Source organism: Anolis sagrei, chromosome 5 (assembly GCF_037176765.1).
Source record: "Anolis sagrei isolate rAnoSag1 chromosome 5, rAnoSag1.mat, whole genome shotgun sequence".
Classification (NCBI taxonomy): Eukaryota; Metazoa; Chordata; class Lepidosauria; order Squamata; family Dactyloidae; genus Anolis; species Anolis sagrei.
Window position 1 is genome coordinate 50,805,478 of NC_090025.1, and position 27,564 is coordinate 50,833,041.

Here is a 27,564-nt window from a genome sequence, read left to right on the forward strand (position 1 = left end):
GATGAAAAGTTTTCATGAGATATGTTGCATCTCCAAACACTATATTATTGCAGTTTATCTATGTGTCCATATTTTATGCAAGGAGTTGGTTTAACCTCCAGTTTGCTAGTAAAACTGAATTACTGTGTTGTGAAGTGATGCCTGTCTAAACATTGTGTCACCAATATGAAATCTTTGGAAAGCTCTGACCTAGAGTATTAGTACTATATTCATCTCAAGAAGAGTCTTCATTAAGACTTGTCAAAAGATATGGGGGAAGGATTGAAGAGAGATATTTCCTACCATAGACTAAATATATTTGCTGCATGATGTAAAACACTGTTTCAAAACACTTCCCTCAATCTTACTTCTTGATCAAAGTAATAGTTAACTGAAGCTAAAAAAAAAATGATGATGGCTGCTTGAAGTGCTACATGTTTTCTATTTCTTCTTATTTTTAGTGACAAGCAGAAAAACATTTAATACAAACATTTCATTTTTGTAATGAAAAATGATGGGAAAAGTTCTGATTTTCAAAAGATAATCAGACCAGCAGAAACCACTATTCGTATCAGTTACTCTTTAAAAAAAAACACTAGACTTAAAAAAATTGAAATTAACTTAAGAATTAGTACTTTCTTCAAAATTACCTACTGCTGGAAAAAATCTCTGAAAGGTTTATTTCATAGATATTTTTTCTACTGATTATTTTAGTAGTATACTCAGTGTTTACTATGACAACTTTATTAGTGCAGACATTAATACAATGAATTCTTCCAAGATTTATTTAAAAGAATGGAAAACCCTGTATGATAAAGGATTGTAATTAAAGAAAATTCCATTTACTTTTAAGGGACTTGTTTTTAGACATCTTGTGAAGTAATAGCACAAGATGAAAATGAGATTGAAACTAAGATATCCACATGTTAGACAACTAGATTGTAGAGGGAGTGGTGTAGTCTTTTAATGCTGGACTACAATTCCTTGCATCATAGCTAACATGGTCAATGACAGAGGATTTTGGAAGTTGTAGTCCAACAAAATCTGGAGATCTGTACACTTCCTATTCCTGAACTAGAAAGTCTGATCAACTGCATAAAACTATAAAGCAGAGGAATCCTACTCTTATCCACACTAGAAACTATGACAAGGATTTCCTAATGTTACAAGCTGTTAGAACAGTGGTTCACAACCTGTGAGTCCCCAGGTGTTTTGGCCTACAACTCCCAGAAATCCCAGCCAGTTTACCAGCTGTTAGGATTTCTGAAAATTGAAGGCCAAAATATCTGGTGGCCCGCAGGTTGAGAACCACTGAATTAGAAGAATAGGTATCAAACAGATTATTAGTTTTATTGAAATACTTACTTGGTTTTGTGTTCTCAGTAAAGAGAATTTTGGACAAGAACCTGACTAAAACCGATATGTATTGCAAATAAAATCCAATTTATTCCTTTGCTTGAGAGTCACAATAAGAAAAGGTAATTGCTTTGTTTTCCTGGATATTATCTGCTCTCTTTGGTTTTATTATGTATTGTTTTATTCCAGGTAGATTTTTGAAAAGGAATAGGCAATATATTTTTAACATAAAATCTAATATTTTAAGAGGTATTATATCATAGATGTTTCAAAACAATAATTATAGGCATCTTTTGTAAAGTAAACTATTGCTAGTCTTTAAAATTCAAATTGATTAAGGGTAAAAAGGTTATATGTCACCTTCCATATTTAGACAACAAAGTTACTCACTGATCGGTAACAGTACAAGTAACAATTTTAAAATCAAACCTTCCACAAATGATCCAACAACCTAAGTAGAACTAAATATGCATTAGTTCTGGACTATAGACCTAGATAGTCCATATAATTAAAGATAATGTGTGTGAACAAACCATGTGGAAGTTTGTCTTCATATCAAATGCAGCAAACAAAAGATAAAAAGCTGTGTGCCAATGATGTAGAAAATATTCAAAGCCAGAATAATTAAGGAACAACAAAGCACCTCCTGAAAACGCTTTAAGAAAAGCTATATACAGTATGTGTAAGAAATGTATGTAACAGAATAGTGTGAGAGATATTCTAGTAACTGAAACAAAGTAACTGGCCTTATAAGCATACATTAATCTAAGAATTACATTATTAAGTCATGGCAGTTTGTCAACTTGCTGCCCTCTTTTGACACCAATTAACAGTGTTACACTGACAATACTGAATACTATAATTAGCAAGGAAATGTTTAGAACTGGCAGATGATGTGTAACATATATTCAAACAATACCCAGAGCCTAGAATTCACTGCTAATCCTCACCTCTTTGGGGAGCAAGGAAATGAAGTCTCGTTGAAACTGAGGCTCTATCACTTGCATCATATGCTTCACTTGGGTTGGTTCACAACTATCAATCAATTCATCTAGGGCAAGCAACTTCTCTGGTCCACTCCAGCTCTGTGAAAGAAAGAAAATATGCTTATTTTCCATATATGTGTTTGAATTTACTTCTTTTAAAACTTTTGTCATATTTCAAAATGATGTAGAACAGACAAGGGTAACAGGGGAAACATAACTGCAAAACTATACAGTTGGGCAGAAGTGGATTCAAATATTTCTTAGAAAAGTAATGAACTTCAAATTAAAAAGTTAAGGAAGTAAAAAAAAACTAAATAAGTTTACAACAATAACTTCATTTAAGGTTCATTTAGCATTGTTTATTGCAAAAAATGTTTTTTATAGCCATGTGTACATCTGCCACAGTATAATCTTCCTCATTCCTGGCTCTAAACCAATATTTTGTAAACATCATTTTAAACTAGGAAGGAAAGAGGGAATTTTGACGGGTAATTTTCTTATTTCATATTCTTACTAATGGGCACTATAAAATTTGATGGTTTTAATAAGGCACTCGTCTGCAAACACAGCAGATTAGCAAAACCATTTGCAGAAAAATTAATAACTGAATAGATAGCACATCTGACAAGCCTGTCTCTTCTCAAACTCATCTGGGCTCAAAGACTTTTTATTTGCTATATAAATGCCATTTAGAAAGAAAAACAATTTAGGGTGGGGGGGGGGGGGGAGAACCATATAAGAGAAAATGCATTTACAGCTTCAAGACAGGTTCTAAAACAGAAAGATCTTTAATGTTTCCTAACCAAGTAGTCACATTTCAAATGAATAGTCACAAATTTGGATATATAAATATGACCTGGATGTATGGAAATAAAGTAATAACAGCATGCATATTTTGCCTAGAGTTATTATGTTGCAATGACCTACAATGAATGTAATGCAGTGGCAACATTTCACATTTGACAAGTAATGCTACACCATGATTTAATGTTACACACAGAAACAGAAAGTGTCCATGTGAAGCTCCAAGGTTTTATGTTCTCCCTTCCATCCCTGCCTCCAGCTTACCCAAATTCCTGGCCAATCATTATGTGAGAACTAAGAAACCATGGTTTAAAAGAAACTCAAGTGTTATGTAACCCAACAATAAATCATAGTTTTTTTGTACACTAAGTAAAAAGCATGTCTTTATTACATGGACACATGCATGGACACCAAGGTTTTTAAATCCTAGATGACAAGTATTCATATAAATGGCAACATACTCTGTAAACAGCTTGGCAATCATTGATTATGACTAGGTGTATATATACTGAAGTAGTCACTAATGGATTGAATAGACATGCTGGATAATTCAAACAAATAGTGGGTTGCATTCTATGAATATACCTGTGAATGTAAAAAAAAAATCAATTCCCCAAACAGGGGTCAACGTACGTATTGTAACGTAACTCTTTTTTTTTTTTTTTTTAAAGAATCATACCCTTCTCTGAGTGGCGAAAAGCAAAAGAGTTTAGTGCATCCTGGGAGGAACTATAATGGCCGATCCCATTTACTCTATTCGCCACTGTGCCATTTATGAATCCCTGGGCAGGGAAATGGTGGCAGCCAAGGAAAGGTGATCAGCACAACATTTTTTTTTTTCCTTTCTGTGGAATGCCCATTTATTTACTTATGAGTCATATCAAAATCTATAATTTTGACCCTAAAATCTACTCTCAAAGTCAATTTATACACAAGTATACAGGTAACAAGATAGGTTATGTAGGTTTGTTCTTAAATTGAATTTGTTTGTAAGTCAGAATAGATACATTTTTAAGTGTAACTCCAGCCATACATACACACACAAACACACATATATAGATATCTATATTTATTTATTTATCTATCTCTCAATCTATCTCTCTATCAGAATAGCATAAGGAAGGGTTAACACCCCTATGGTGTTAGTTTTGCTATCTGTGTCCCTGTTCAGAAGATTTCACTTCACTTTCTGTCCCTGTGATGGGATTTTGAAAAAAAACAGCTTGTTGAAACAAGGGTTGGTGAGAAAGCTTTGTGGAGACACCTTTGCCCCATGACAAACTTTTCAGAAGGGAAATTCCCTTCCTAGGGGTAGATTTCTCTCACTTCCTATTGACTCAAGTACGAGTTGTTTGTAATTTGGTGGCTGCATGTATATTGTACCTCTGAGAACAAAGTACTGATATTGACCTTTAAGCCCCTAAATCCTAGTTTGAAACCTAGTAGCTTAACAGGCCTACTAGAATCATAGAAACATAGTTTGCTCATACAGCACTTAGGTCTTCCCTTCTTTTCTTGAAAATAGATCCTGAAGACATTTTTATTTAATATGTCTTTTGTTAAAGATGTAAAGATCGTGTCTCTGTTACAACTTGTTTTTAAGTGCTTACATGCAATGGTTCCACAACTTATGATAGGATGACTTACTTGAAGAGCTACATTATACTCCTATTGTTCTGTTACTTTAAGTGTTGGTATTTTAAACTATTGACTGAAAAACTACACTCTTGGGACTTTGAGTCCTTTGTTTTTCATTTTAAGAAGATCATAAACAAGAAGCGGTGTGTTTGCTACCAAATATACTTGTTTCTTCTTGGAGCAAACAATCTTAGTGTAATCACTACAGCTCATGGTGAAAATGGGTTCATTGTTTATCATGGTGTTGTAGTTAAATGTTTCTCTGGGTGATATCATGTGACTGAGTCTACATCAGATGCAGTTATGAATAAGGGTATTGCTTTCTTTTCTTAAAAAAAGTATGACATAAGGACAGCTGGGTGCAAAACGTTTAGCATGTGTATTTATTTATTATTGTTCTTAATATTGAATAGCATATATTAACTGAAATTAAGAGCAAATTTCATTACATACATGAAGAAAATTGTATGGTCACATATCTCTATATTATTGGAAATGGAAAAGATGTTGTGATTGCGCAACAAGCTATGCCAAAAGTTTTATTCTCCAAAGAGGTTTCTTTTTCTTTAAAAAAATTATACTCAAATTAGGAGAAGATTGACGTATTAAACTAAAATCAGTAAATTCTTTTCCTGATAAATGATTTTGTTCATAACCCAAATTACCTGAGTTTTTAAATCTAATGCACAATAAATACACAATTACTGCTGTTTGCTTGCTTTGATGCTCTCATTATGTGGTAATTATTTTAGCAGCCCTTTCCACTCAGTGTTGTTCCTTTGAAACAGGGCCTTTTTAGTGACGGCCCCTAAGTTGTGGAACTCCCTCCCTAGTGACATCAGAGTAGCTCCCTCCCTATTAGACTTTAGGAAAAGAGTCAAAACCTGGCTCTGTGAGCAGACCTTTGGAAACTAAAGCAATACAGTATTTTTGAATCAAAACCTTGTGCAACTTACTTTGGAACTGACTTAGACCTTGAACTTGGATGGTATGTTTTCTAAGTTTTAAACTTTTTAAATCTGTTTTAACTTTGTTTAATATGTTGCAATTTTTGAAATGTTTAGGTGATTGTGTAGAGGCACAATACTGTGCCATTGTAGGCCGCCTTGAGTCCCCCTGTCGGGGTAGAGAAGGGCAAGGTACAAATATGGCAAATAAATAAATAATTTTGAAGGCTCTGTAAAGCATCTAACTTCTCCCCATATTTTTATTTGTCTGAAAATGTACTCTAAGTCAGTGCATCTTGAGCTATGTAATGTGGGAGACCAACAATTCTCTCTTTTATAGGCAATGACTACTAATGCATTTGCCTCCATTTTGCTGTATTTTGCCTTCTTCCCACTTTCCTAAAATCTCACCAGGGACTGCCAGTCCATGGACCACCACTTTGAATAGTACTACCCTAAGGGACAATGATTCTGCATAAGACAAATATCTGTCAATGGATCATTATAGCACACTTTCAGATTTAAGGTGATACCAGAGATATCTCCATCAACCTTCTTCTTCAATACATGTACAGGTATGCCTGCAGTGTACAACTTCCAGAGGCTGGGAGGCCACATTGGTTCCCCCACAAGTCCTTGGAGGATTGCATAGCTATAATACTTCCATTTTTTAAAAAATTCAAAATGTTTTAGAACAGGTGAGGTCAAAAGCTGGCCAGAAGCATAGTGCTTTGTGAAAAACTGAACCTGTACAGGCATTTGTACACCAGAATCTGTATTTTCCTTTTTTGTATTCACTGCAGTATTGGGAATATAGCCCCTGACAGACTGTGGCACTGTGTTTCAATAAGTCTTCCATTAGTACCGGGGCCTCTCCCAATGTTGTTAGACTATAATTCCCAGGATTTTTTACTATTAGCTATGCAGACCAAGGATGTACTTTGCCCACCTCCTGTACTAGAAGCATTCTATAAGCTCTTAAGCATTTTTTCTGCATTTTTTACAATTCTCTGGATAAACGTCATGGGGCTAAATATCTATAAGGCATGTGTTGTGAGGTATCCAGACCATGGGTTGTGTCCAATGTTGCATGATAGTCTCCTGATACAATGGGACTTTTTCCTTTCCTATACAGCCTCTTATGCATGTAAAGTCTCTCCTCAGGGTCAAGAAAGACCAACTATGTTGACAAGGAGAGATGTACTGAAATTGGAAACCAGTCAAAAGTCAGAGAGAGGCAACTAATGAGAAAGGGAATTACTTATACAAATCACTTTTATTTGATCCTGGATGAATTTCTACCACAGTGTAGCTCCATACCACATCTCAGATTTCCTCAGAGGTATATCTCAGACCTCTTAGAATTCACTGGTGGTTCAACAGAAGAAGGAGATGAAGAAGCCTGCTCCACAGGTGGATAGTTGAATTGTATCAGTCATCACACAACACTGGATGCAATCCACTGTTTTCAGTTTTTACTTTTTCTCACCCTATCAGGTCAGTTCTTAAACTGAGAAGTAAAAATTATTTTATTACATGAAGGTATAACTGATCAAAAACAACAAAAAGAGGTCTTTCAATGCTTTAATTTTTTTGGTCAAAATATTTCTTGATTTAATTCAACACTATTTGTTAACTAAAAATTATCAAAATTGTAGGCTCTATTGCTGAATACTCTCAATCCAAAAGATTGGTAGTCTGTAGAAATATGACATTTGCATTACATTTGACAAACTACTGTTCATAATAGCAGTAATTTCTAACGCTGGCCCATTTCTCCTTTTTTATAATGTTTTAGAAGTAGTTTTCTGTTTATATTTCTCTATAAACACACCATACTGCTGGTTATTTAATGTAGTTCCACAGAGATATATTAAGTTTGTTTATAACTGTGATTCAGTACCAGAAAGCTACAGACAGTGGATTAAGTTACGAGGGTAACATCACATGAATGTGAATATAATTTCATTTTGCACAGTTTTAATCAGTGCTGGATTTAAGGTTTCTATATAGAAGAAATCATTCCTGATTTATCTTAATATTTTTAATATCTTTTAAAAAGAACAAAGAGCAATAATATTCCATTTTCATTAATAATTAAGTGCTCTAACATCAGTATTCTGCTTTGGAAACATGTAATTATCCTAATAAATCTATTCCAGGCTTGCCTTTATACATTCCATGAAAAAAAAATTGTATTAACATTTCTAACAGCTATATATACAAAACATGTTGCACAGAATAATACTATTCATAGCAAGAGAAAGTAATACTGGACTGGCATTGTTACTAGCTACATGTATTCCAATTAGATTATCTCACAATTCATGAAAAGCTAAGAACATTTTCCAGATGACTGGTCACTCAAAAAAAAAATGCTGGTCACCTGAAACATTTTCAGCCATTCTTGAAGGCCTGTTGGTGGCTGGATAGATGTAATTCGGCGCCGCTGCTGCCCTTGACCATTGGCTGCTCTCAGATCTCCAAATGTTGTTGGTGTTGCTGAACAAGGCACAAGCCCAGTAGTGCTAGGGTAGAAAAAAGGCTGATATAGTTTCAACTCTGGTAAAGGATATCAATATTCTTTTCTATTCAATTTTCCAAGTAAATCACATTTTTGTTGCAGTGTCTTATCAAATCATTTTTTCCCCAAATGCATCACTTTTCTAATATTTTATGCTCACCTTTGGCAGCTTACTACATGTTATAATAAACTGAAAAACAAATAATAATGACTGAAAATCATTATTAGTTTTGCTAGTTTTTGTAACCTTGCTTCTTTGATATTCCTTCCATTCTAGTGTATAGAAGTTACTTTCTATGGGGTGTGTAGTTTGAACATTTAAAAAATAAATTTCAGAATACAATGACCGGGATTCCATGGCATATTTTCACTTTATCCCAATGGCCAGTATACTCAAGGGAGTTCTAATCCTTCTGGCACTGCACACAGAAGTAGTCCACCAGATTTTGGTAACTATTTCTTAACTGGTAAGGATCAACAGAAGTTGAGTCAAAATAGGTCACCCAGGAGCAGGAAGCAGGAGCCATCAGAATGTTCAGGGAAACCCTGTGACTTGTAGAATTATTAAAATACTTTCCTTAGAAATGTAAGAGGAAAAAAAACTTTATAGCAAGGACTGAACATATTCAGTAGATATGTAATGGTGAGTGTCAACTAGAAAAGAAAAATGGAGCACTACAGGGGTGAGAAATTGAATGGCTTGCCCATATAGACTGGAATCCTGTGGCTAGTCTCAACTAGAACAGAAACACTGATTCAGCTGATGAACAGTGAGTCAACATCCAGGCAAATTCAGTGGCTCTCCTCTAACACAGTGTCCTTGAGAAAGAGTGGTATCCAAAACTAGAACCAAGGGGTGATAAGCTGAGGTTTTATTGCAGCTTCCTCTACTGATTTATTTTTGAGCATATGATTCTCTATCTCTCTAAAGCTCAGCATTTTGGTATATATGATTCCAGGAAATCTTCACGTTCAATCTCCCTATATAATTCTTTTAAAGAGCACTTTGAATTACTTTCCAGCACAAGTATTAATTTCTCCCAATATTGAGGAGCATCACAAATATTTCTACTGGAGTATGGGAAGATATTTAAGTTTTAAAATAATAACTTCAACCTGTTTGGGAGATGGAGTGCTGCATAGAGACAAAGCAATAGTGTTTGACCTTGTCTTCTAATTTTTGTACCTGTCATTGTACATTATCTAAGGAACATAATGTGACAAAATGTGCAACCAGTAACAGTCTTGGTCACCAACTTGGAGTTGTTCATTTACTGAGTGTTTATACAAGATGGTCTGGCAATAAACAAATATAAGAGGAGATATCTGAACATTGCAGAGCAGAATAAATCAAGCTGAGACACGTTTGCTTTTATTACACATCACACTGGATACCAAGGATTACTATATGTCTCTAATTTGTATGTAACATTTGATTTAATGTTAATTGTCTATCAAGTATTTATATCTGGTTCCTCATTCTATCCCTCAGTAATACTAATATTCCAAATTACTGCAGGGCTGCAAACTTGTCGAAGTTTGGTGTGTGTGTACCAAAGCTATAAATACTCAACAATAGAATTTTTTTGCCATGTTAGCAATACCAGTTAGATGTGTTTGGGGAAGCAGGGCTGCTAAGAAAAACCTCTGCAGGAGAGAATACAGCTAGTCAGCATAGTAAACAAAACTGGTCTAGATGGCTCAATACAGTAGCATTTATATTCTAAAGTATTGTTTTATTCATTTTTTGATAGATCCTTGCATAATGGTTATTCATTATTTGGCAAAATCTGGTTCATGAAAACTATTATATCCAAGTAAGATGGATAAGACGTAAGAGGGCAAGCTTTAAACATAAAAATGTAATTCTTTTTAACAACCACAACAGAAATTATCCAAAGAAATAATTCAAATTTCTTGTACTTATTTTTTTAAGATAAGTGATTTCAGAGTTCATGGCCATAAGACATTTATCCCTAATAAAGATTTTAACTGCTAACTCATACCCAAGAAATGCTTGATAGGCATGTACACTAGAGGCTCAACCTGGCATTGACATTATCTTCACAATCACAGTGTTTTACAGGAGCAGAATACAGATACCTTTTCTTTAAAAACCACAAGCACCCATTAGGGATAGATTTCTTAACCTCCGAAGTCTCTACAAATATCCTCATTTGTTAATTTCTACAACAGACCACATATCTATACTGTTTTTCTCTTCCTTTGTAACACATATAAAAGCTCCTTGCTCATAAACAAGTATAATTGATTTGAATTACGATATATAAATTCCTAGTAAGGTATTTAAAAGGAAATCTACAACTGAACAGTAGATAAATGGCTTGTGGAAAACAGTCTGTTATAGCAACAAAGTTTTACAGTGATACAGATTTTCATATGATGAAATGTAGGAGAGCTGTATTCAGTTGTTATGGCAACTACCAAGTAGTGACGTTAAATTGCATGTAACTCTGATACTGAAATTTTCAATCAAAAGAAATTAAAGGGTTGCTAAATAGACAAGACTTTCCCATGAAGAATGCACATCCTTTTAATTTTTCACTGCATTCTGTATTGTGAAGATGTTATTACTCAATATGAATGAGGAAATATCACACTGTCATGTGCAAGAGTTTTGTTATTAATGTGAGATACGATGTTATTCCTATATTCCAACTGCTACAGCAAATTGATAAATGTCCTCTTCTGTAAGTTTCCCTTCATGCAATGCTATGAAAGCCCACTGAAACCAGTGGAAAGTGTTTGTTGTTCACCTTTTTAATACTTTCTAAATTACAAATATTAGCTGTTTCAAATTAGAATGTATGTTTATGGACATAAACATACAAGGTTTCTACACTGGAAGTTGAAGAGGTCCTGATGTATCTTAAAACAGGTAATCTGCTGTGACATGACATTTACCTTGTATATTCTGAGACTTTGCAGGGTTTCTTTCCCAATGAGAAAGAACGGACCTCAGAGCCATGGTCCAACTTTCTCTTCATCTGTAAAATGGAACAAAGAACAAAAAAACCCACATTAGCTTGCCATCTTAAGTTATGGCAGTACTAAATAAGGAAAGGATATTTCACTTGCACCTCAATATGCTGTTAATAACACCACAAATAACCTTAAGGAACAATTTACTTTGGATTTCAAATTAACAAAACAGAAATTACTTCAGTGACCTGCAACCTTTTGTGCAAGACTTTGCACCACAATTATTTGGCAGCTAGAACATTCCCTGCTGCATTATGATTTGTTTCCACACATTTATTCACTTCAATGAGCTGTGTGGTGATTTTGTTAGACAGATTAAGCCAAACGGCATGTTCTCTGGAATGTTAGGTATGAATGTTAAAATTATCAAACAGCATGGGACAACCTAATTATTTAAAACATTTTATGAAGGATAAGGCACAAACACATACTTTCCTGTGATCAATTCCCTAAATGTAAACATAAGAATAAATTAAGATGACTTTAGGACAGCAAGGATTTTTGTAATGTCAATCCCCAACTACACAGTATAATTGGGGATGGAGGGATAACCTCTCAGCATTTTGTAAAAAAAATAATAATGCTTTCTAATGGTATTGTGAAAACAACACTTGTACATTTGCTGAGAGGGAATGGCATCCAGTAAAGCTCATAGGATCAAACAAACATCGTAGGAATTAGCAATCTTATACACAAGGTAAGGTTTAATTTCACATTGTAGGTAATGCACTTAAAATAAAGTCCAGACATAACAAAAATTTCAAAGCACAACATACATGAAATGCAAACTTTCGAGGCTTTGATAAGATGAAGCACTAGTAATTCAACAACTACGCTAATAAAACTATATGAAATACAATGCTTTTCAGCCCAGATTTAAATCTCTTCAGAATGGATTATAGTGATATTGTGCTTGGTGTTACTTAATTTTTAAAAAATAAAATAACTATTTAATAGGATTTGTTCCATTCCTGCTTTTGGCAACTACTATAAAAGATATGCAGCACCAAATATTTTCTGTTATCTCTTCCTTCACATTGCACATTTGCTACATGCATATACACACTCTGTGTGTGTGTGTGTGTGTGTATGTACAAGTATGATGTATTCAAAATACTGTGGCAATCCTCCAACTTCATAGATGTACAAGAATTCTCCCCCAAATTAAAAAGTGCACATACACTAAGAAATAAGCATTTACTTGATTCTGTGTTTCTATGTTGATATTCATGAATTATGTTTTGTTTGGGAAATGGTCTGTTTAAATTTTGGGCTTATTCGTTTCATTTTCTCAATAGCGAAGATGCTTTTCTTGTAGTCAAGCTTTATTTGTGTGCCTTATACCGGACAGAAAACACGCAGCATGTTACTATACAAAATGTAAAAGCCCAAAACAAGAAGCAACCTTGTCTACTAGCAACCTCTCTCTTTAAAACAAGATTGGGAATAATGGAGACCATCTTTTTACCCATGTAGAGAGGAATGATAGGAAAATTATGGAAAGACGTATTAATTTACTGTAGCACTTCACACTTGCATCTTTAGAGAAAGGATTGATTTACTGGAGGCTCTTAACCTCTATGAAAAATTAAACTGATTTCCCTCTGGGGGATATCACAATAAACTAATACTATTTTTTTTGTTTCCAGCTATGAAATGCTATATTTTCCTCCGCATATACATACTAGGAATCAGAAGATAAACACTAACTCCTGAGATAAGTACAACTTTATTTTCTCAAAACCATATTCTAAACAACAGACAGTTCCTATATTGCTTAAGCAAGTAACTAAACTCCATTTTCTTAATATCTGTAGAAAACTTTTCCCATTCTCTTTACATCTTGGTTCCAAATATATAGAAGCTGAATCGAGTATAGAAAAAGCCTATTAAAATCAGCACTTAATCATACTAAACAGACATCTATTCCCATGATAATGGTCTAATATAGAGATTTTGTGATGTGAAATTCAATGTGTCCATAAATACCTAGAAATGCTAGAATTCTGGAAGAAAGAGTTATTTTTATTTTAAAATAACAGATCCTGCAGCCTGTATTCTGCATTACTACTGGAAATATACCATAGCACTGAAAGATTTCATGGCATCTTTAAAATGTCTTTTTGATATAAGCATTACATGTAAATATTGATGTTTGCATCCAGGGCCATCTGGACTCCCAAAATGAAAATAAAATACCCTCGGAGACATTATAAACATAAAAAAGAAGCTTGTATTGAAAAACAAGGCTAAAGTGCTGAGCTGGATTTGAAGAGCCAGTTCAGCCAAAGGTAAGTAAATAGCCTGCTCTTTCTCTAGCTTCTCATGCAGATTTCTAAAAGAAAAGGATTTTGCATCTCATCGAGCCTTTTCATGGTTTGCCTTTTATTCTGTATACAGAATGTTAAGCAGTCAGACACCCACCAAAATGGGGAGAGGGGAGGGAACAGGGAGCTGATACTGCAGCCATCTCTGATGATACAGATTTTTCCCTTCCTCATACTACAACACATACACACCACTTGCACTTAGAGAGGAAAGAAAACACCATACGGGTTACTTACTTTGTAAAAAATCATTTTTAAAGTGCCGTAGAACCCCATGTTGTCGGTATTTTTCCCCTTCAGAGATTCTGTGCCCCCGTGTGTCCGGCTGCTTGGTAGTCTCTGACAATATAGACCTTTTTCAGGTAGATATGTCACAGACTCTAATGTGGACATGCTCGGGCACGTCAGAAAAGGAAGATCAGGCGGCAGCAGCAGCAGCAGCAGATCCAGCAACCACAACTCCACTGCGAAGGATGAGAACGAAGCTCAGGATCAAACAGCTTCTCCCGGCACACATATACATGCGTCGAGCTTGTCTGAGAAGAACTTGAGGGAATAATGGGAGAAGGGGGAAGATTATTGGAGGAGACTTTGCCCTGTCAAAGCCTCCACTCCACGGATTCCTCTCTGAGCAGCACAGAGATCAGATTACATCTTCCCTCACGCTGAGAATGGTGCAGTCCAAGCTTCAGCAATGCAGGCTGCACATCAATTATGTGGTGCTCAGCTCCAAGGAGCCTGTGAGCACACAGCATGGGAAGGACTTCGGCAGGAAATTAAACCAGCCCCACGCCATCCTCACATTGGCCACTGGGTTTGGGAAAACACCGAATATCTATCTACCCTTTCAAGCCTGAGTAATTCATCCCTCCTCCCATTTTGAGCAAGCAGAGGAAGGCACTGGCTAATTCAAAATTACTGGCTGAAGCAAACAAGATCATTTTCGCTAATTACAGCTATACCGTAGCCCTCCGGCAAGCTGGCTGGACCTTTCGGTCTATGCGTCCAAAGAGATACAGTAACTGCTACATAAAAACGCAGTTAATTTTAAAATAAACCGAATTAAGCATCTCCTTTGGAAAACAGCCTACATTTCTCCTGGGCAAAAATGATAATAAATTACATTGGAACATTTAACATCTAACCTAATCTTGATGGAATGTGCAACATTAGGATTCAGGCATTCATCTCCCCTTGCAGTTTTTAAAGTTGCAGTTCCAGAATAACAGAGCTGGAAAGGGAAGTAATGAGGGCATCTAGTCTATTCCAAACTGAACACAGGTTCTTTAAGCCATTTACCAATCTCTTCCCAATTAACATACAAATCCAAGGTAGTCTAAAGACTGTCTATTTTCAATCTATATTTGATCCAATTAAATCCTACCTCTATGTCCTAAAATTAGAAATATGACATTGCTGATAAATATTTTAGAATGATGGTCATGTCAGACCTTAATTTTGCCATTTTCTTTGGGTTGGTTTAGACAAGCATGATAGACACTTCTTGAGGGGGCTCTAACAGTACAACATTGGAAATAGGACTGCATTCATTCAGTCCAGTATGGAATTATGAGGAGACAAATATAAGCCAAACACTTTCTAAAGATCTAGATTTACCTGGATCTCTCTAGTAAGGCACACAAAAACCCCTATTCAAATCACAATGGTGGAAAAGCAAGACAAGACTATAAAGCTTTTTCTAAAAATATGAATATATAATAACAGGGAAAGCCTGTTAAGTCAAATGGAAATATCAGATATCTTACATATGATACTTCTGCTTACAGTGATAGAATGCAGTGTGGTATTTCTGTGGAGGTATGATCATATTTTCCCCAGATGACATTCTTGTCATTAACAGAGTGTTTCTACTCCCACATTTGTATTATGAGAAACAGCAACCAAAAAAACTATACCTATTTTTTAAAATAAATATACTGCTTCCTTTGTACTACAATTGAATGTCCATTTTTTTGAACCTTGAATGATTCCTACTTCAGGCAACATTGTTTTCAAACATTTTTTAAAATGTGTATAATGCTGCATATAAATGGTTCATATAACTGCAAATTGTTGTCTTCTCCCCCAGATACATTAAAATTGTATCTATAACATCATTTTGCCTGTTGGCCATCCTATCAATTTCATAGGGTCTTCTTACAAGGAGTTAAATATTCATAAACATGCATTTTGAAAGGTTGGCACAATTGAAGTTCCTAACAATGAGTTAAAAACAGCATAATGCTCCCATCTGTATGGTTTTTCATACCAAAACAGTCAGCTGCCCATATATGCTGTTACATAGTATACTGGACTAATGCTTGCTGTCATCTTTCAGACAAGCTTTATCTACACTTTCCAGAATATATGTTCTTTTTACCAACAGACAGTAGTCATATGTACAGATCTCATAAGTCAATGATGAATACTGCTGTGCAATCATATAGGCAGCAATAAGGTAGGGCTTACACACACATTTATTGAAAATAGAATATTTAAGGAGTGGAATTGTATTGCTAGTTCTGCCTGCTGTATCATGCACCCATCTCTTCTATGTGTTGGAGGATGAAGGTCTGCAACTGGTAGTCTGCCATGCCTATGTATGCTTCAATTAACAGAATGGGTTGTTGTAGGTTTTTCGGGCTATGTGGCCATGTTCTAGAGGCATTCTCTCCTGACATTTTGCCTGCATCTATGGCAAGCATCCTCAGAGGTTGTGAGGCAAAACATCAGGAGAGAATGCCTCTAGAACATAGCCATATAGCCTGAAAAACCTACAACAACCCAGTCATTCCAGCCAAGAAAGCCTTCGACAATTAACAGAATGCTCCCATTGGAAAACTGAAAAGTGAGTGTGGTATCTTGGTTTGGAAAGCTGGGACAACAGGGTTCAAATTTCCTGTCAGCCATGGAAACTTTCTGGGTGACTCTTGGCAAGCATCATTCTCTCAGCCTAAGAGAAAAGCAATTGCAAACCACTTCTAAATAAATCCTGTCAAGAAAAACCTTTGATATGGAAACCATGACTTGAAATTGACTTGAAGACACATAACAAAAAATATACAGAAATCTTGAATGTCCATGAACAAGACCTGAGTAGGATCCTTCTCTTTGTCATATGTGCTTACATTTACTTTAGGCAAATGTCTGGGTCTCTTTCTGTAGTTTGAACTATTACAGTCCAATTAAAGCTTTGCTCATGTGTCATTTGAAGAAAGGGTTTGGGAAAGAACCCAGGCTAACACATTCAGATTTTAAGGATGAACTGAATGTCAAAATAAGTATTGTAATAACCATTAAAATAACCATGGAGTAAAATTAGTTTTTACAATGAATTTGGAAATACTATTGTAACTGCCACATTTGTGGTTTTGACTTCAGTGACCATTGATTTGATTTAAAATGTTGTAGAAATCTCTAAGTGTTCCAACATGATTCTATGGTCAAGGTGTTCTCTCAGGTAAAAAAAAATGCAATTTCTTTATTTGTGGTTTTTCACTTTCATGGGGGTCTTTTGAACCTAACACCAGTGAATGTGCAGGGATGGTTATGTTATCAAAAATAGCAGCCCTGTGTAAAGTATCCTGTGCCTCTACAGTAGTCCATGACATAACTATTCAGTGTGCTCCACAATAGTAAGTGACATAAAGTGAGGTGAGGAAAGGTTAATATGGGGATAAGGTTTTTATTGTAATGTCTAATTCTGTTCCTATCCCCATCCCACCCTATACCTATCATATTATTTCTTCAAGCTAATGGCAGAAATGAATAAATTCGTCTGCTTCTTCTACAATAATTTTTCAAATATGTGACATGATTTAAAGGACTATTTTAAGAATCAAAATATCTACCTACTTATTTGAGAAGGGAAAAATGCAATCCTCCAGATGTTGTTAGACTATAACTTCTAGTAGCCCTAGCCACTATAGACAATGATGAGGTATGTTGGAAGTTCCAGTCCAGTTTGATCATCTCTGGCACTCATAGATGTTTGGGAGCAGGGGAGAATGAGACAGGGTGTGGAAGAGAGATTCGAAAGCTGTTAATGAAACTAACTTTTCCTGCTTGGATTAACTATAGAGAAGGGATATTTTTGATCCCCATTTAACAGAGGAAACAGGTATTTGATTCAAATTACCTATCCAAAAGAATTTGAAAGACAGAAGACAACTCCTCTTATAAATCAAACAGGAATAGAAATCAAGGGTGTGGAGAGGGGATTCTGTGAACCGATAGAGAAGACAATAAGCTCCCCCAAGCTGCTGCCTGAGTAATTGCAGATGATTTATGCTTACACAGTTCTTTCTAGTTAGACACGGCAAACAACTTATTAAACGTCAGCAGCAGAGTCTCTCAGTAAAATATAAAGACTACATTACTAAGCTTTTAAGTTTTCCAAGCCTAGCTAAAGCATACCTACAATCTTAAGCTTCACCATCATTAGTAAGAGCAATTCTTTCTGAGGAATGCATAGGACCAAGGACAAACACAACTAAGAAATGGGATCTAACTTTGAGTCTGCTTTCACTAGTTTGCATCATGTTGTAAAGTAATTGCTTCCCCTGATACTGACCAGATAGAGAAATGTGAAAACATACACCTGCCAAATAAATGAGCTATAGTGAAGTTCAGGAGCTGTCTTTATGAGAAGAAAAGAGCACAGAGGTACCTGTTTATACGCCTGTTAAGAGCGCTTCAAACTGCTAGTAGTATAAATCTAACTACAAAAATAAAAGCAAACATTTGTTTACAGTTCTCATCTCATGTATTGTTTTAGTTTTTAATAACCGGAAGACTAGATAAAATAGAAGCTTTAATTCTAGCTTTTCTGCTGCCTCTCATTTATACTTGAAAAATTTGACCAGAGATGGGATTTACTAAATATAAGTTTTAGAAAGTATGCTCGTCTACACTTCAGACTTACATGTGTAAGTATTCCTAATTCTGGACTCTTAGATTATACTACTGAATTACAAGTAGTCCCCAAAGTTGCAAATATTCGACTTACAAATGACTCACAATTAAGAACGGGTTGAGACAACAGGAAGTGAAATAAATGTATCCATCAGAAGGAAAATTCACTCCTGAAAAAGTTTTTTTATCATGTATTGTCGAAGGCTTTCATGACTGCAATCACTAGGTTCTTGTGGGGTTTTTTCGGGCTATAGGGCCATCTTCTAGAGGCATTTCTCCTGACGTTTCGCCTGCATCTATGGCAAGCATCCTCAGAGGTAGTTTTTTATCATGGCAAAAATGTCTCAACTGAAGCTTTCTCACTAATCCTTGTTTCTACAACAAGCCTTTTTTTTTTTCAAAATCCAATTATCACAAGGACAGAAAGTGAGGTGAAATCTTCTGAACAGGAGCACAGATAACAAAACAAACACCACATGGGTGTTAATATTTCTCTGTGCTATCCAAAGCTAAAAGGAGGTACACTTACAAGGCAATAATAACAGTTTTATTTCTTGCCCGCCTCTCCTCACGGATTGAGGTGGGTTACAGCATTACAAAAACATAAACACACATTTTTTAAAAAACACTCTGTAAAATACCCATATTAAAACATGCCACATAAAATACATATCAAAATACACAAAACAAAAACAAGGTATACATTGGAGTTTAAAATTCACCATTAAAACTGTCTGGGTAGGCCTGCCGGAAGAGATAAGTCTTCACTTGTATCTTAAATTCCGACAGCTGATTCAGCTGTCAGAGCTCTACCGACAGGTCGTTCCACAGTTGTTGATCGGACAATTAAAAGGCCCTCTGGGTGGTGGTTGCCAGTCAGGTTTTCACTAGTTGGAGTAACTGCCCCCCCCCCCCGAGGACCTAATTGTGCGGGGCAGATTTTTCAGGAGAAGGCAATCCTGCAGGTAACCTGGACCCAAAACATCTAGGGCTTTAAATGTCAAAAACAACCCCTTGTACTTTGCCCGGAAACTAACTGACAACCAGTAAGCACTCCTAACCGTCCACCCCCAGATTAGGATCCTGATGGCAAGCACCTCTGTTTTGTCTGGGTTCACTTTCAATTTGTTTTCTCTCATCCAGCCCATTACTTCCTCCAGGCATTCATTTAGTGGAGACACACTATCCTTAGCTGAAGCCGTTTTTGAAGACACGAAGAAGTATTTTGGTGTTATCACCATACTGATAATACCTTGCCCCATGCCTACGGATGATCTCTCCCAGCAGTTTCATGTAAATATTAGAAAGCATTGGGGATAGAATGGAATCTTGTGGGATAAAACACAGCAGCTCTTTTTTGAGGAGCACTATCCCCAAGTGCCACCATCTGGAACCTGCATGAGATGTACAACAGGGACCATTGCAGTACAGAGCCTGTGACTCCCCCCCCCCCCCCCAGTATCAAAAGCTGCTGAGAGGTCTAGAGGCACTAACAGGGGCACACTCCCCCTGTTGGTGATGAGACTGATATCATCCACTAAGGTAGTGGTTCTCAACCTGTGGGTCCCCAGATGTTTTGGCCTTCAACTCCCAGAAACCATAATCTGGCTGGCTTTTATAGGAGTTGTAGGCCAGAACACCTGGAGACCCACAGGTTGAGAACCACTGCACTAAGGCAACCGTACACAGTCTCAACTCCATATCCTGCTCTGAAGCCAGTTTGAAATGGGTCAAGGAAGTATGTGTCATTCAAAACTGCTTGATGTTGGAGGGAAAACTGACTTCTCAAACACCTTACACAAAAAAGGAGGTATGTCATTATTACGGTCCAGGGGATCCAGGGATTACTTTTTCAGCAGTGGTCTAACTACTGCTTCTTTTAAGCAAGATGGAAAATTCTCCTCCCTGAGAGATGCGTTAATAATTTGTTGTATTTGAGATCGAATTGCATCTCCTTCTTGGATGACCAGCTAAGAGGAACAGGGATCAAGAAAGCAGGTTGTCCTCCTTACTTGCCCCAGCAGCTTGTCCACATCAAAGGACTCAACAATTGAAACTGTACCTATTCCAACTTACATACAAATTCAACTTAAGACAACCTACAGAACTCCTCTTGTTTGTAACTTGGGACTATAGTTGTATCCCATTAACTAACCATTGTTTTGCTACTGCATGCATTTTTCCAGTCAATTCTTTTTCAGTACAAATTAATATAATATAGTATAATGAAGGGAACTATTTTTAATTGGCAAATTTGGTGACTCTAAAAAGACAATCAGTCTCTGTGAGTTTTGAAGCAAAAATCCTTTTATTGCGAGTGTGGCCGCAATAAATAATTTTATTCGGCTCCTTCTTTTGCGTCAACACTTTTAATTGCAAATTTTTGGGCTAGAGAAACCTCCAGTCCTAATATGAAAAGGTCAGATCTGAGCTGATGGATGGCCGAATCTTCCTGTTATTCTTGCTTTATTGCAGGGATAGGGACTCTTGTGGCCCTCCAGGTGTAGTCGAATTGCACCTCCCAGTGTTTCTCATCAATGGCTATTCAGGCTACCATTACTGAGAGTTGCAGTCTAATAACTTCTAGGCGGTCAAACAATTCCCACCAAAGCTTTATTACAATCAATTTTGCATGAAGCCAAAAGTAAAAAAAAATTACACAACTGAAGTCACAGTATATTTAATATTAATCATACAAAAATAACAAGGTATAGAAAATAATTTGTCACTTATACTATCAGGCTATAAGACAAATCTAGAACACAACTGCACCACTGCTAAACCAACGAACACCAAAAAAGGATAGGGGCGAATTCTAAAGCTTTATGAAACTGAAACCTGAGTCCACGATATGACTACAAACCATATAATTGGGATGAGTATATACATTCTAGTTGCATGATCAATACAGTATATTACTTGTTCAGGAAGAATATTAAATAATAAAAATATTACACTTTCTGTTCTCAAATATGCTTACAACTGGAAATGTCAAAGAAAATATCCCAAAAGGGTAGCAGAGTTACTCAGTTGCAGCAAAAGCAATATTATTGCCAGATTTAATATGATAGAAGTGTTTACAGAGTGGAGTCCAAGAAATATGTGGTGTTATCCTCAGTTGGTAAGTAAATGAATCTATTATATCAGTTTTTCCCTTTTCTTACTGAAAGTTCAAGATAATTTTCCTTTAATTTCAGCCTCATAGGAACCTTGTAAGGCAAATTAAGGCTAAGAGTGAGCAACCAGCCTAATGTTGCCCAGTAAACTTTGCACATAAAAGAGAATCAAAACCCAGATTTCTCAGTCCCAGTCTAGCCACTGCAAGACATTATGATATGTGTGCATACAGAGAAGTGGGGGGGGGGGGGGGTTGTGATCATAATTAAATGCAAACTCCTGTTACAATGTTGTGTAAAACTTAAAGAGGATACAAGGTAAGCAAAATCCCGATGCACCACGGAGAAAGGCAGTAACACATTCATCAATCCAAATTTTGCTATGTTAACACCTGCAAATTAAGTAAACTGCAAGCAGCTGCAAAATTATGTTCTTCAAATACAGCTTCAAAACACAGCCATTGACCACTTTCCTTACACTAATGAAGAATGTGGTGCACAGAAGAACATAACTAATACTGGCGGCGCAAAGTAAAGGAAGCAAGTTAAGAAGTAAAAGAAGTCAGACAACTGACTGAAAGGAAGTAGGAATAGATATTAATTTTGGCAATGAGGGTATAGAAGAGGGACAGGGATATAAGAGGAACAGATGAAACACCAGCAAACATTCATAAAGTCCCAAAGACATGGTATCTTTATAAAATATGAAGAATTCAATTATTTCATTTTAATACTTCCTTTCAATATCTGTATTTTACATATTTACAAACACAAACACAAAAATTGCAAAATTTACTAAAAACCAAACAAAAAATTAGGTCCTGTGAAACAAGAATGCCAATGTATAGAAGTACAGAGTTTAAAAAACAACAACAGTGGAATACAGTATAGATACCAGAACCAGTTTGCCTTTTATAGATTAAATTAACATTATATTTCTGGCCTTTCTGAATGCCTGGATGGGAAAATTGTGGTGGCAGGCATGTACCATTGGCCTGAGACAGCATTGGTGCTTTCCCCTCTTTGTAGAATGACCCTTGCCCTCTCCACAAGGCAGATCAAAATACATATTTTGGACCCCAAAACCTGCCTGCCTTTGACTTATAAGTGAGGTCAACTTATATATGAGTATATATGGTAAAGTTTTTTTTAACATTTACAATTAGATTAAATATGAAGGCTGAAACTTTTAGTACTTCATTATATTCTGAACAAAAAAACATACTATTTACTAGGTGAAGCATAGGTTTCCAACATGGCATACCTAAGATCCGTTTGTATAGTACCATTTATGATAATAGTGCTGTCTGAAAAATAGCCTCCATGCTAAATCATCATTCATAGCAGACTCAGTTGCTACCTATGAGATCTGCCTCATTAGCTGGTGGCTAGTACTGCTGTAATGAGATTTGATGCACTGAGCATCTGGAAAGAAATAGTAAGGGCTGCAAAGGCTTGAAGATACAAGTGCCATATATAGGGATGTGGGAAGAAGTTATAGTCAAAGTAACAAGCAGCACAACCAATTTTAAATAGTCAAAAAAGTGCAGAATAATCCAGGTTAGAAAATTCATTTTATGGGCCAACTAAGATTTTTTGTTATGTGACTTAGGATCATATACTCTTTCCAACAGTATCAATAAAGACTTAGTGAGCAGTTATAGTAAAAAGCAATACTTCAAGAACAAGTGTCACTTCTGCAGTCTCTAGCAAGTTGTTTATAACCAATCATGCTGCTCTTGCTGACTTCCCATAGAAGCCACACACAAAACATACTGAGCAACAGGCAAGATATATTTATTTATACCCCACTTTATCTCCCCCGAAGGGGACTCAAAGCAGCTTAACATAAAAGCATCAGCATAACCATTTAAAATATATAAATATATGAATATTTTAAAAGATTACATATAAAAGATTACATATAAAAGATTACATTTAAAATCCCAGTTAAAAAGCATTAAAACAAATTCAAAGTTAAAAACCACAGCACCCCCTTAACTGATCTTAAAAACCTTCAGCTTTAAAAAGCCTATCTGAATAAAAAGATTTTAGCCTGCTACTTACTAGAAGGACAACAGGAAGAGGGCCATTCTGGCCTCCCTGGGCAGGAAATTCCAGGGTCGCAGGACTGCCACGGAGAAAGCCCTCTCTCTCGTTCCCACTAACCGAGCTTGAGATTGAGGGGGGACCGAGAGAAGGGCGTCTCCTGAAGATCAGCCTGGACCTGAACCTTAACCATCTAGGGCTTTAAAGGTAATAACCAGCACTTGCCTGGAAACAAAATTGGCAACCAGTGGAACTGCAGCAACGGGAGGATGACTACTCCCTGTAGACAGTCCCAGTGAGCAACCTGGCTGCAGCTCTATGGACCAGCTGAAGTTTCTGAGGATTCTTCAGAAACAGCCCCACATAGAGCACATTACAGTAATTCAGACTGGATGTAACTAAGGTACCCATAGTGAAATCAAGGAACTCTGTCCCATGCATAAGTACAAGGATAGCTAATGCTAGCACGACAATGGACACTTGCAATCTCATGTGCAGAAGAAATTGGGGTAACAACTTCTAAACATCTTTTACCAGAAAAATCTTATGATGCAACAGTTCAAAATGGAGCAAAAGATAGTGCCAGAAGACAATAGTCTCCAGCAGGAAGGCACTTAATCAGCTACTAGAGAAGAGCAGGGGACAAGTATACGGAGCATTACATTTAATAAGCGAATTTAAGCTGGAAGGATGTTGAACTAGTGATTTTCTCAGATCTAAAAAGAATGCCTGAAGCTCCACATTGTATATAATAAGAATGTGGAAGGTGAAAAGTGTAAATCAGGCAAAGCTAAAAATTGTAAACACAAAATGAGGCTTATAAACACTGCAGTATCTATGATGACTATGCTAAAGCAGATATACCTGGATCATTTTCAGTCGGAAAATAATAATATAGTTCCTTCCTCATGAGGTACAGTGGTTAGATAATGCTGCATTTTATACTCCTATCTGTTTAATTTATATGTAAAAGATAGACTGGACATGGAGGAAAGAGGCATGATAATTGAAGAAAATAACACCAACAATTTAAGATACATAGATAACATCAAACACGAGCAGAAAATAGCAAGAACTTGGAGCAACTATTGAAGGAAGTCAAGAAAGAAATATGAAAGCAGTTTTCACTTGAAAGTAAAACAAAAAAATAATGACTAGAGATGGGTTACATAATTTTAAAGTAGATTATGAAAACAATAAAATAGTTAGACTGCATTTATCTTGGCTGAGTCATAAATCAAAATGGAGACTGTAGTCAAGAAATAAGAAGAATAAGACATGGAACGGCAGTCACTAAGGAAGTAGATAAAATACTTAAGTTGAAAGATGTATCATTGAATATCTAAATCTGGATCATACATATCATAACATGTCAGATTTCTTTGTATATTTGTGAAAGGTGGGCAATGAAAAAAGCTAACAGGTAAAAAATATACTCATTTGAAATATGGTATTGGAAAAGAATTCTGTGGATATCACAGACTGCCAAATGAGCCTGAGGGCAAATCAAGATTGAACTCTCCCTAGAAGCCAAAAAGACTAAACTGTACTTAGATGTACCAACATGACTCATTATAAACGATTGTCGTGCTATGTAAGGTGGGCGGCATTTTAAAACGGACAAACTACATTTCAGGTTTATAGACCTCAGTGAAGGAAGCCACAACTCTGAATTAGAAAGACCTCAGCAGGGCTGTCAAAGTCAAAGATGACTTGACAGTAATGACAACGCATGGGAAATCCTTAGGGGGTGTCTCTGTGTCTGACTCTCTTCTTCACATAACACATACAGACCTCACCCCTACTTGAACTGATGTTGTGTGAAGGGAATTCTGCAATGGAAGTGCCAAGTAAAAATAGCAAGTCTGTGAACTGCTTGGTAGCATAGTAGAAAAGAACAATATAACAAGAAACTGTAGGAAAAAAATGAGAAATGCAACCATTGTAAAATCTATATTTTGGGAGTCCAGATCCCAAGACAACGGCTAGAAAGGAAGAGATAGCTAAAGGAATAAGTTTCAGAACATGTGCTTTACATGTTAACCCTAAGCACACAGCCAGAGTAACAAAACAAACTGATGAGGTTCCTAGGTACTGAGTCCCCTTCAGGGTGAGGAGGGCAGGATATAAATATGTTAAATAAATAAATAAATAAATAAATAGGTACTTCAGTTTGGAAGTAATGAATTCTTGTATGGAGCTACAGTTTACTAGTAGCATATGCAGCAATTCACATTAACAAATTGACTAAAAAGATATGGCTAGAAAGAATCATACACAATGCTAAGCAACAGGGTTGCCATTCACGAATAGTGGTAGCTATGTTACTCTTTATTTTAAATGAGCAAGTAGAAGTTTAGAGATATGTGCCAACAGTCATAAACACAGTGACGTGCTCTACTGCAAAACACGTATTTCACAGAATCATAGAAATACAGAGTAGGTGTCATCCAGTCTAACCCTGTGCCATGCAGAATAGACATGAATATTCTTAGCCAAAATATTTTTTTTCTTAACTGTACGGTAGGAAACAGACACAGGAGAGGGGATAGGTCTTCTTTTTCAGGGAGTTGGCCCTTTTAACTTGTATGATACTTATCTTTCACCCTATCTTTGAAGTTTGCTGAAGACTTGCACCCAGTAGATATAACCCAAATTATGAGATTTGTTGAGCATGTTACACTCCTACATGCTTGTTCTGCACAACAAAAGATGATTATAAGTATCAGTAGCAAGAGAAATTTATTTATTTGCAGTATTTATATTCTGCCCTTCTCACCCTGCAGATGACTCAGGGAGGATTACAATGCACATATACATGGCAAACGTTCAATACCATTAGACATACAACATATATAGACAGACACAGAGGCAATTTAACATTCCAGCTTCATGAGGGTATGCTCGATTCTGGTCACAGGAGGAGCTGCTGCTTCACTGTCCACTTGTGACACTGAGTTCTTGATGGAGTACTTCCTCAGTCTTATGCATGCTGCTGGAAGTTTTTATGGTCATAAATTAGTTAAATTAGCCTCCCCACATAAAGTAGTACCTAAATTTCCTACTTGACAGATGCAACTGTCTTTCGGGCTGCATAGTAAGCTAAATTATTATTGGTCGGGAGTTCACTCTGACCCGGGCTGGCTTTGAACACATGACCTCTCGGCCAGTAGTGATTTAATGCAGCTGGCTACTAACTAGCTGTGTCACAGCCCAGTCAAACTATTCTTAAAGCTGAAATATTCTTGATATTGTGGAAGGACAAATGGTAATACCTACAAAGAAAAATATTGGCACAATGGGTTACACTCTTGTGCCGGCAGGACTGAAGACCAATAGGCCGGAGGTTCGAATCCAGGGAGAGCCCAGATGAGCTCCCACAAGGATAGTAAAACATCAAACATCCATGTGTCCCCTGGACAATGTCCTTTCTGACAGCCAATTCTCACACACCAGAAGTGACTTGCAGTTTGTCAAGTCGCTCCTGACATGAAAAAAAAAACAAATTAGTAGAAAGTGACCAATTGGGGAGGCTAATACACAAATTATATACTATAAATTTTATTCCACTGCTTTCAACAATATTTAGCCGTTTATGTAGGATCAACAACAGTCAAACGAAACAACAATTGGGAACATCATCAGTCAAAACACACAATACTAAAATTCAGTGAAGCTGTTTGCATTTCAAACTTCTTCAGTATCATACTGTGTGCTGCCAAATTCTCACAAACAAGAAATATTTTTATTTGTTTTAAAAAACTTTGATGTTCAGAACCAATTACATTTTTATGCTTTAGGAAAACAGGTCATTTCGGAAAGCTAGCTAAGTTTTGCTGTTTATACAAAGGACAAGTTAGCTTAACTGAATTGCAAAAGATCCTGGTTTATCGAAAACTAGTTGCATTTTCCTGAAATGAG

At 36.3% G+C, this 27,564-nt stretch overlaps 1 protein-coding gene across 4 annotated transcripts in view; it reads right to left on the bottom strand.

Moving 5' to 3' along the window:
• FBXW7 (F-box and WD repeat domain containing 7) overlaps nt 1–27,564 on the bottom strand; it is a 147,471-nt gene that overhangs the window by 30,063 nt on the left and 89,844 nt on the right. For 3 of the 4 annotated variants that reach the window (XM_060778836.2, XM_067468692.1, XM_060778838.2), the window contains 3 exons: nt 11,160–11,242; nt 8,097–8,238; nt 2,286–2,420 (listed from right to left, as the gene is read on the bottom strand). In XM_060778836.2, coding sequence (XP_060634819.2) covers nt 2,286–2,420; nt 8,097–8,238; nt 11,160–11,242 — 360 coding nt within the window. Of the gene's footprint in view, nt 1–2,285; nt 2,421–8,096; nt 8,239–11,159; nt 11,243–13,801; nt 14,384–27,564 lie in introns of those variants that run through there. The other variant, XM_060778837.2, reaches the window with a different exon arrangement.